Here is an 11,808-nt window from a genome sequence, read left to right as displayed (position 1 = left end):
GGCCCTATTCTACATAGACATTCCATCTCTTTTTTCTTACCTTGAATCTCAAGTTGTATCAATGGACAGCGGTTGTGTTTAGAAGTAGACTTTCTTCAAAACCTTTGTTGTTTTATTATCATTTTTATATTTCACTATAAATACAGAATATGCACACTTTTACATCTTAGTGAACCTTAATGAATGGTTCATCTTTCTTTTTGGTGATAATGTTCATTTCAGTTTGTAAAATAAGTCAGGCTTCGGCTTAAGATTCCACCCAGAGAGTGGCCTGTTCTGCTGAGTGCTTTTATGACGCTTTGTTTCGTTTCAAAAAGTTATTTATTAACAGACATTTGTGGAATTATTGTACTACTGTATAAAGACATTCTCTCAGCTCTGTCTAACGCCTTCTGTAGTCACAGCGTGTGTGGATGTGTGTATGTGGACGTGTGTGTTCGTGTGTGTGTGCAAGCGTGTGAGATGTATATTGATTTTCTTAAGATTATGTTCGTGACAAGATGTTAGAACATGTTTATTATGATGATCACAACTATGATATGATGTTATTATTATGATGATCACAACTATGATATGATATTATTATTATGATGATCACAACTATGATATGATGTTATTATTATGATGATCACAACTATGATATGATGTTATTATTATGATGATCACAACTATGATATGATGTTATTATTATGATGATCACAACTATGATATGATGTTATTATTATGATGATCACAACTATGATATGATGTTATTATTATGATGATCACAACTATGATATGATGTTATTATTATGATGATCACAACTATGATATGATGTTATTATTATGATGATCACAACTATGATATGATGTTATTATTATGATTATTAAGTTCTGGATGCTAAGCTTTATTGTGTGTTTCTTTTTTATATTTGATATCTTGTATTAGAAGAAAAGCTTGTGGACAGCAAGCTATAAGGTGTTTCTTCACAGTTCTATCATGCCAGTCTCTGCTTTTCTGTTGTATTTGGTTTTTACAGAGAAAGAAGAAAAAATCAGAGGCGCTAATTTATTCTTAGAGCTCTGTTCAATCAGATCTGCTTTAGCCCCCATCCGCATAGCGAATGTTTGGTTGGTATCAGAGGTGGAACGGCTTTAGAGCTGTCAAATCTACAAGCAGCTCCCGGTATTATACCTGAAGCGACATTGCCATTGGCTGCACGGAGTCACATTAAGAGAAATATCATGCAGCCTTGTTTACAAGTTTGAACACTGGAATGTTAGATGTAATCTACACCTTGATTTGGCTGACAGAAATCCTCATTATTTCGTTTAATGATTTTCATTTTGAGTGTCATTATTTCTATATAGACTACACCTTCGTTCTGAACTTTAAATGCGAGTGGGACGGGTGTGGATACATGAGAAGGATGAAGAGCAGCTGCTTACCGATTTGACAGCTCCAACACAGTTACACGGCCAAAACATCAGCTATGTGGGTGTCGGCTATCACCTGTTAATGCTTGATCTGACTGATTCTAGGCCTGAGATATGGATTGGACATATGTATGGTATGGCACAAGCGTCTATATTACTAACATACACTAATTAATTAACATCATACCAAAAATAATCGAATGCGTTGTATCAAGTGCTTTTGTTTCAACGGTGCGTGTGCAGATGTAGGTGCACATATTTCAATTTATTGTGGTCTAATAATTGTGTTGTAGTTTGGATGTTGTTCTTCTTTTTTTTTTACAGTTTTCAAAGTGCACATGTTGTGTGTATATATACGGTATCATTGTATATGAAGGGCCTTATGACTTGCTAGGCTAGACCTGCTGAAGATCGCATCTTTAACCCTCTTTTCTTTATTGTCCTTGTTGCCCTGGTTTCCAAAGTTGTGTTCTACTGTATATCCTAAATATAGGCCCCGCTCCAAATCTGCCCCTGGCCCGGACCCCTATGCACTTTCTGTAGGTCTGAAATGGTAGGTAGGGGTACATAATATAAGGCAAATGTCAACATGGCCTAACAGAGGGCAAAATTCTTCCAGACCTACAAGACATGTTTTGGGGTAGGGTGCCTGAACAGCAAGTTGGCAATTATTGTCATGAATCTTGCCTTGGAGGCAGCTCTGCGAAGTGGTCACTAGCTGGCACAGCCACAAAGTCAGAAAATCTGAACTTAAACCTAACATTAACCCTAATCTTAACCACCCTGCTAACCATAATGCCTAACCCTAACTTTAAATTAAGACCAAAAAGCTAGTTTTTGTTTCAATGAATTTTTACGATACAGCCAATTTTGACTCTGCAGCTGGCCTATCTAGCGGAAATCGCTAACTTCTGCCTCCAGGGCAAGATTCATGACAATAAACATCAACCTGCACCTGAATACTATGAGGGAAAGGGACAAAGTGGGCCACAGTGGTGCCTCTGGGAATTATAGTTGTGTAGCCACAGTTGTTTGCAAACATTACCATCTGCCACACTTCCATTCCCATCAGCCCCAGTGCTAAACACTGTATCTATGGAACAACCCTCGGGTGTGTGTTTGATTTCACTGATTCCTGATGCCTTCTCCATGTGTGGTGGCAAGCTTTATTTAAGTAGTGTTATTTATTGTCTATTAGCAATTTCTAATCTCTTGAAGGTTTCAGAAAGAAAATGAATGATGTTGTGTGGATATTTTCAATGTTAATGGCTGAATATGTAGGATTGTCAAGAGCTGCCGTGTATTTGGAAGGAATAGCAGAGCTATTTCTCTGACATCCAGTGCTTTTCCACTCCAGACTCCTGTGACCACTGAGATGTTTTTACCCATTTTCTTATCGTTATCATAACCTGTCTGCCTGCCTGTCTGCCTGCCTGTCTGCCTGCCTGCCTGCCTGCCTGCCGGCATGTCTTCTAATTCCTTGTCTTGGGTTGTAATTCAGGAAACATTTGCCATCCAATCCCCTCAACAATGTGCCTCGATACATTTTAGATGTGGGTGTGTTTCAAGAGAAAGGGAGATACAGAAATCTGATGGATAGAGATTTTTAAAATATATTTTATCTAAATCACAGGTGCAAAAAGTTGAGAAAATACTGTTTTTCTGAGAGACAAATTAGCTATTTGTTTTTGAGGACCTATGTTACTGTGTTACAGTAGATTCTGTTCCTGACTGTGTTTATTAACCCATTGTGTCCTGATTCCATGGTCTTAACTGCACGCCTTTGTCCATTTGTCATACCAAAGCTCTGTCTCTAGCGTCTGCACAAAACTGGTTCATTTCACACCATGCAAAACTGTTTGCTTTTCAGCAGATAAATATTTGTATTCTGCTCTTAGATGCGTACAAAATTGCAATCCTTATTTAGCCTGTATAGCTTGATTCACATGTGCAAATCATAAAGCCATAGATATGGTTATATCTAGATTTTACTATATTTCAAAATTCTTGCATTTTATTTTAGATTCTGTTCTTTACTAAGAGTGATGTGTGTATACCTTCATATATATACATTTATATTGTTATTATATATATTATTTATTTTCTCTCACATTTGGCAAGGTGTCTTTCGTTTGTAAAGTGAGACACTTGAAACTTGACAGTTGTTTGTTGGGAATATTGTTCAATATGATACTGACTTTATATTGATTATCATAAACCTGTGTTTGTAACAAAGATGTGTTGAATAATCAAACCCCCTGATCTGTTTGGGAGGATTAAAGTGATCAGGTCTTCTGTATATGATAGTACTGATCACTTGAGCGTTTTTATAGCCAAACATGAACTTCCCTACCGTCCTGTTGTGAGGGCTAGCCTAAAGGGCTAACCCAGGCCTCTTTCTAACTTCATGTTTAGTGGAATTAGCTTGACTATTATTTGCAAAACCAATCAGTCTCAATAAATTTTGAAATTGCTGCTGAATGTTTTTTTATGTGTGTGTTGTAAATGTTGGGTTCTTGTCAACCTCCACTGCGTGGGTTCTACCTCAACGCTGTAATACCCCTGTTCTCCACATGAGGGCAGTAGACTTTACAATTATGAAGGTGTAGGGGGAAGTTGCCCCTATATGCTGATCTTGGGTCAGTTTAGAAATGTCCCTACTGATGGTCAAGTTTAGAATTGGGGGAGGGGAAGCTGATCATAGATCTTTACCTAGTGGAAACTTGTGACACACACACACAGACACGCACAGAGACACACACACAGACACGCACAGAGACACGCACAGAGACACGCACAGAGAGACACACACACAGACACACACAGAGACACACAGAGAGACACACACACAGACACACACACAGAGACACACAGAGACACGCACAGAGACACGCACACAGACACGCACAGAGACACACAGAGACACGCACAGAGACACGCACACAGACACACAGAGAGACACACACACAGACACACGCACAGAGACACGCACAGAGACACGCACAGAGACACGCACACAGACACGCACAGAGACACGCACACAGACACGCACACAGACACGCACAGAGACACGCACAGAGACACGCACAGAGACACGCACACAGACACGCACAGAGACACACACAGACACACGCACACAGACACGCACAGAGACACGCACACAGACACGCACACAGACACGCACACAGACACGCACACAGACACGCACAGAGACACGCACACAGACACGCACACAGACACGCACACAGAGACACGCACACAGAGACACGCACACAGAGACACGCACAGAGACACGCACACAGACACGCACAGAGACACGCACACAGACACACAAAGACACACACACAGAGACACACAGAGAGACACACACACAGACACACACACAGAGACACACAGAGACACACACAGAGACACAGAGAGACACACACAGACACACACACAGACACACACACACAGAGAAGAGAGAGACACACACACAGACACACACACAGACACACACAGAGACACAGAGAGACACACACAGAGACACACAGACAGACACACACACACAGAGACACAGAGAGACACACACACAGACACACACAGAGACACACACAGAGACACACAGAGACACAGAGAGACACACAGACAGACACACAGAGAAGAGAGAGAAAGCATGAGAATACATATTCCAATCCATTCGCATTTATTTTCTCTCCATCACATTTACATCACATCATCGTCATGACATCAAGTCACCCATCCACTCGAGCACATGTCAGACAGACATGAGCAATAAAACACTTCTACACCAGATAATGAGAGAACATCAATCAATCAATCAATCAATCAATATGAACAAGATAATAAAGCAACCAAAATAAAGTATGTTTTCCTCCCACCAACCATAATGCTCTGACAGAGTACAGCAAGAAAAAAACAGTCAGACAGATAAAAGAGGTGAAGCAGTGACAGAAAGACAAACAGATCAAATTGGTGTGTTGTTTAAGAGCACGACAGAAGAAAAAGCACAGATTTGAGTGGAGCTACCATGGTGATGACGATGTGTTACATTTGATTTGAATGGAGCTCCATTGGCTTTGCTGCTGCTGATCTGCTGGGCTGGACTCATCAACATGGACATTCAACGAGCAACAACGGATAGAATGATGTAACATTAGGAAATAAAGGCTTTCTTTCTGCACATTTCAAGGGCTCGGTTAGCTTAATATACTGGGTATTGACTTTGGAGGGGACTTACAGTCAATTCTGATAGCTTAAAAGAGAGAGACAGGGGGGAGAAAAATAGATTGGGAGATAGAGAGGAAGAGAGTCAGTCACTGAAGTTGTGAGAGGGAAAGGTACAGGTACAATTTGGTAGCAGGTAGCTTAGCGGTTAAGAGTGTTGGGCCAATAACCGAAAGTTTGTGAGTTTGAATCCCCGAGCCGCCTAGGTGATTTGTCTCCCACAAAAGACAATGACAACATGTATTCTGATAAATACTTATTTGGCAGGGAGACAGAAAAAGTAGGTAGCACATTTTCTGAAACGCCTGTGTACAATACATTATGACTGCATTTATAGCACAGTCGATCACTCCATAGTGTATTATAAGACTTGCCATAAGCATTCACAACAGCTCACGGTTCCTACACACTGGCTACAGACGTCATTTCAACGTCTAGTTGTGATTTACATTTGGTTGAGTTGTCAACTAACGTGAATTCAACGTGAAATCAACAAAACATTTCACCATGTCATTGAATCTAGTTTAAAAGTTTAAAATTCCCTTACATTTTACAAATCCAATCAGTTTTCCACGTTCATTCAAAAGTTATCACATTTAATGTTTTTGTTGAAATGACGCGGAAACAACGTTGATTCAACCAGTTTTTGTCCAGTGGGTTCTGACCACTTTAACAAATGCATAACACCTTTATAAACACATTCAATATATGCATTAAAGTAGTGCAGTATATGGCCTGCTATAAGCATTCATAACAGTTCATGACTCCTTATAACAGCCTAAATAAAGGCCTACATGCCAACAAATGCATTCATAATAGATCACACCAGGTGGCTCACAGAAAGGTCACCAAAAGGTCAAGTTAGTTCTTGTTAGAATTAAAGCGTCTCATTGCACAATGTAAGAAGGTTAAGGGCAATTCCACAGTAACAGAATTATGCTGAGACTAAGATTTTTCACTTTAAAATGTATGTCAAACAAAACCAATGATTGCAAAGTTAAACAAACCATACAACTCTATGCTCAAGGACTACTTTGAACAATTTCCACTGAACATTTTACAAAAACACATTTACTTGAAGAACAGTGCAGATGCAAAATTTGGCAACAGAATGACAGTTTGTGCTGTTTGTGCCGTCATTCTATCAGAGTGCACTAACAGTTTTCTACCGGCAGTAGAAACTAGCCAGCGTTACAACAAGAAAGAAAAAAACAAGCTTTTCTTTTTGTAGGTTTTACATTCATCTACGTTTTTTCGCCACTTTTCCCCTGAACTGCAATATATGTGTATGTTATATTCACTATAGCTTCTCAAATACGCACACCAAAAATCTGAGCAATTTTACCTTACAAAGTTTCATTTTTGTTTAACAGACAAACAAACATTATATGAAAAAAGTTTCAGGGTTTTCTTTACGTTGCATATGTACAGGAAAGCCCTGAAACTACAAATCCATCTCTAATAATCGTCACTGCTTGTCCCACTCTTTCTCCACCAATCACAAAGTCCCAGTTCCCCAAACACACCCAATCAGCCCATCTCTCTACCATCCAAAACCTCAGGTCTCCTAAAAACAGCCATGGGGATGGCAGTTATCACTCAAACCCACCTGACCCTACCCTATTCTATACCAGGTCAATTTACTGTGGGTGAGGCTTTCCTTAGATTCATCCAGTTTGTCAATGTACGTAGTAGCAAGTGGATAAAGCGTGTTCCCCTTCGTTAGCCCTGGCCAATGACCCATAAAACTTTAGTGCAATTAAATACCAGAGGCGGGTTTTGTGGCAGGCATAGGGGTGTGAATGAGATTGAGAACGACAGACTAGATTGGTCTGAAAAGTACTCAAACGTATGAATGGCCAATCTGCTGCCAGTAGGACCAAACACAAGATCGATGTTTTGATTGGTGGAGAAGAGTCAGGTCCGGAAAGAAAACCTATTCTAAACACTACCTCATCTCAATAACGTGTGAAAGAGGCAAGCGCCTTTTAGGCAAAGGAAGACTAAACTAAATTATTGTGAAAGCAGTGTATGAGTATGCTACTTAAGGAAGGAAGGAAGACTAAACTAAATTATTGTGAAAGCAGTGTATGAGTATGCTACTTAAGGAAGGAAGACTAAACTAAATTATTGTGAAAGCAGTGTATGAGTATGCTACTTAAGGAAGGAAGGAAGACTAAACTAAATTGTTGTGAAAGCAGTGTATGAGTATGCTACTTAAGGAAGGAAGGAAGACTAAACTAAATTGTTGTGAAAGCAGTGTATGAGTATGCTACTTAAGGAAGGAAGACTAAACTAAATTATTGTGAAAGCAGTGTATGAGTATGCTACTTAAGGAAGGAAGGAAGACTAAACTAAATTGTTGTGAAAGCAGTGTATGAGTATGCTACTTAAGGAAGGAAGACTAAACTAAATTATTGTGAAAGCAGTGTATGAGTATGCTACTTAAGGAAGGAAGGAAGACTAAACTAAATTGTTGTGAAAGCAGTGTATGAGTATGCTACTTAAGGAAGGAAGACTAAACTAAATTCTTGTGAAAGCAGTGTATGAGTATGCTACTTAAGGAAGGAAGGAAGACTAAACTAAATTCTTGTGAAAGCAGTGTATGAGTATGCTACTTAAGGAAGGAAGGAAGACTAAACTAAATTCTTGTGAAAGCAGTGTATGAGTATGCTACTTAAGGAAGGAAGACTAAACTAAATTATTGTGAAAGCAGTGTATGAGTATGCTACATAAGGAAAGCCCATAGTGTTGAAACACCATGATTTATCTGTTGTTAAGAAGACAACAAGCAACCATTGACTAACTGAGGGCCACCTCTGGACCAGTGTTTCCCATATATTACCAAGTTAGGGCAGACCATCTGAGATGTGACTTCAGGGGTCTTCTTGGTGCACCACCACAATAGAAAAGTCTAGGGGAAACCCAGACGCACAAAGTGCCGCTGTACTATGCAGTACCACACGATTCCAGACAATATTGTTGGCACCATTGGGCTGCGTACACCACACAGAGAGAGAGAGCTAAACATACCAGTTCAAAAAGTTCTTATGGGGGGACCCAAGAGGTGTAGAAGCCCCATCCCTGAAACCCCATTTTGACACCAAGGCAGTGACGATCCAAAATAAAACAACCTCAAATTTAATTTCACTTCAAAATCTGTGTGTATAAAATCCATGTATAAAAGGAAGTCTTTGTGCAGCGCAAGTTAGTGCAATTTATTTAGGTAAATCCTTTTTCCTCATAATGTTCTTTTCAATGGCACTTAGTGAAGTTTCTGACCATTAAATACCGGGCTACTCTCCAGTCTGACCAGTGAGCTACTTACTGTAAGAACCAGCTTCTCTCAAACACTACTGGACATAATGTCTGACGGACAGGGTTACCAGCCAATGAGCAGGACCATGTCTGTTGGTGATGGTTGTCAAGGAAAAGACTGACAGGGCATGCTACAATTAATCCAGTGGGTTTGATTGTTTGTTTGTTGTCCCCAAATAACAACAAATGACAGTCATTCCCAGCTGTCTTAGAATGGCCTACTAATGTCACATCAATTAGAATATGTGACTGCCATCAGCTGAGAACGCAGATGTCACTATGACAACAGATTGTCACATGGCCAAAGAATGGAAAGTCATGGATTGTGTCCATTGTCATAGAATAGGTTGAAGGTAACCTAAGGAAAGAGGACAAGTAGCACCATGCATGTATGTGTCCTGTTGTAACTTGTGGCATGGCTAGTAGTCAGTATTGGGAGAGAGAGAGTTAGAGAGAGTGTGTTGGGAGCAGAGAGAGAGAGAGAGGGAGAGAGGGGAGAGAGAGAGTTAGAGAGTGTGTGTTGGGAGCAGAGAGAGAGAGAGAGGGAGAGAGGGGAGAGAGAGAGTTAGAGAGAGTGTGTTGGGAGCAGAGAGAAAGATAGAGGGAGAGAGGGGAGAGAGAGAGTTAGAGAGAGTGTGTTGGGAGCAGAGAGAGAGAGAGAGGGAGAGAGGGGAGAGAGAGAGAGAGAGTTAGAGAGAGTGTGTTGGGAGCAGAGAGAGAGAGAGGGAGAGAGGGGGAGAGAGAGAGAGAGTTAGAGAGAGTGTGTTGGGAGCAGAGAGAGAGAGAGAGAGAGAGGGAGAGAGGGGAGAGAGAGAGTTAGAGAGAGTGTGTTGGGAGCAGAGAGAGAGAGAGAGGGAGAGAGGGGAGAGAGAGAGAGGGAGAGAGAGAGAGAGAGTTAGAGAGAGTGTGTTGGGGAGCAGAGAGAGAGATAGAGGGAGAGAGGGGAGAGAGAGAGTTAGAGAGAGTGTGTTGGGAGCAGAGGAGAGAGAGAGTTAGAGAGAGTGTGTTGGAGCAGAGAGAGAGATAGAGGGAGAGAGGGGAGAGAGAGAGAGAGAGAGAGAGAGAGAGAGAGTTAGAGAGAGTGTGTTGGGAGCAGAGAGAGAGATAGAGGGAGAGAGGGAGAGAGAGAGAGAGAGAGAGAGTTAGAGAGAGTGTGTTGGGAGCAGAGAGAGAGATAGAGGGAGAGAGGGGAGAGAGAGAGAGAGAGAGAGCAAGAGAATGTATGTGTTGGGCGCCAAGAGAGAGTATATTGGGAGCAGAGAGAGAGAGAGAGGCAGCAGAAACTACATTCAAAGAGCTGGCAACAATTTTTTTTAAAGTAGCTAAAGTAAAAAAATGTATCTGTGTAAAAATATACATCCATGTAATTGTGTCTGATCAGAAATCCAGGTACAATTCATGGGATGCAAATATTCCCTCTGAGAAAAACACTTACATTTCAACACCCTTAGATACCAGTTAAGAGCAGTAACTGGGAGTCGGGGTTGAGTAGGACTAGGTATAGTACCCACAGAGAACAACATTTTATTTCTATGAACGTACACAGAAAATTGATTTTAGAACACTAAGTAGCAAGTAATGCTACAGGAGGGTTTGATGTTGTTATTGATAACTGTAATCAACAATAGAGCTGATTAATCAAAGCAAGACCAGACTGTCCAAACCCTACTACAGTAGTTACCTTGGGAACTAATCACTGAAAATAAACTGTTAAATGTGAGGAATGAGAGTGAACAGTGTGGTTGCAAAGTTTACATGTGGTCTGTTGAAAGATGTGTTGTTTCTGAAAGGTGCATATCTGTGTAGAGGTCTAGGAAGAGAAACTATAAACAGTACATGTACGCTGAACAATCTGAAGGTTCAAAGTGTGACATTTGGTGCCAGCAGATGGAATAAGCAACAGATGCAGGAAGCAGGAAGCTTATGGTGTGTAGCTATGCATTATTTACTTCCCAAAGAAAGAGATTGGAATTTTTGAGTTGAATTCCCATAAGAGCATGTGATGTGTTATATCAATAACAAACTTGCGTCTTAATAAAAGCGACATCTGAATTCTGAGTGAATTTAGAGAGATTCTGTGTCTGTTTTCCTTTGGCAGACATACTGCCGTTTCAAAAGGGTGAAATTTGAAACGTGACCGTTGAAATCTCTTGTCAGCATCTTTCAATGCACCTCCGTTGAAACAATCCATTCAAATATACGCCACAAAGTGAATCTGGTTTTAGTTCTAAAACGTCAACAAGAGGTGCATTGAAAGATGCTGACAAGAGAGTGGTTTCAGGATCTTATAGACTCAAACACAGTAGCTTCCATGATACTCGGACCAGCAAAGAACATGTTGAAAGTACACAATACCAAAAAGCTTATCTGAAATCTCCAACCACTGCCCTACGGTGAAGGCATGCAAAATTAGAAAGTACAAAACAAAACTTTCATTCTGAATCACGTTTTGAATAATCATTTGTTGGATTACCTATGCTTCCAAAGCCATATACTTTTTTCACAATTATTATAATTTTTTTCTTTTTTCATCCATTTGTTTTTGTGTTTCGTGTGTTTAGCTGTCTGAGGATTAAGAGAAGCAAGCAGAGAGACCCCTGCTGGTCAGGAGGAAGCAGTGCGTGCTCTAAGCAGCTTCATCAGGGAGAACACCCACATCTCCCCAGTGGAAGACTCCACCTCAGTGAAGCTCTGGCAGAGGAAGAGTCCATCACAGTGATGTAGTGGGGTTCAATCATTGAATCGCTGACAGGCTTTTTTCCAACGGCAGGCTGTGCACCACATGTCCCTCTTCTCCATGCCGTACACCTTCCGGCACTTTTTTGCCTCTCCGCGGGGTTTCCTTGG

The 11,808-nt window shown here is 40.8% G+C and overlaps 1 protein-coding gene across 2 annotated transcripts in view; it reads right to left on the bottom strand.

Annotated features, from left to right (window-relative positions):
• Positions 1-10,445: 10,445 nt before the first annotated feature.
• LOC115168504 (zinc finger protein 704) overlaps positions 10,446-11,808 on the bottom strand; it is a 113,289-nt gene continuing 111,926 nt past the window's right edge. For both annotated transcript variants that reach the window (XM_029723856.1, XM_029723857.1), the window contains one exon: positions 10,446-11,803. In XM_029723856.1, coding sequence (XP_029579716.1) covers positions 11,692-11,803 — 112 coding nt within the window. In that variant the 3' untranslated portion in view covers positions 10,446-11,691. The remainder of the gene's footprint in view (positions 11,804-11,808) is intronic.

Source organism: Salmo trutta, chromosome 30, assembly GCF_901001165.1.
Source record: "Salmo trutta chromosome 30, fSalTru1.1, whole genome shotgun sequence".
NCBI lineage: Eukaryota > Metazoa > Chordata > Actinopteri > Salmoniformes > Salmonidae > Salmo > Salmo trutta.
This window is presented reverse-complemented; position numbering and strand designations above follow the sequence as displayed.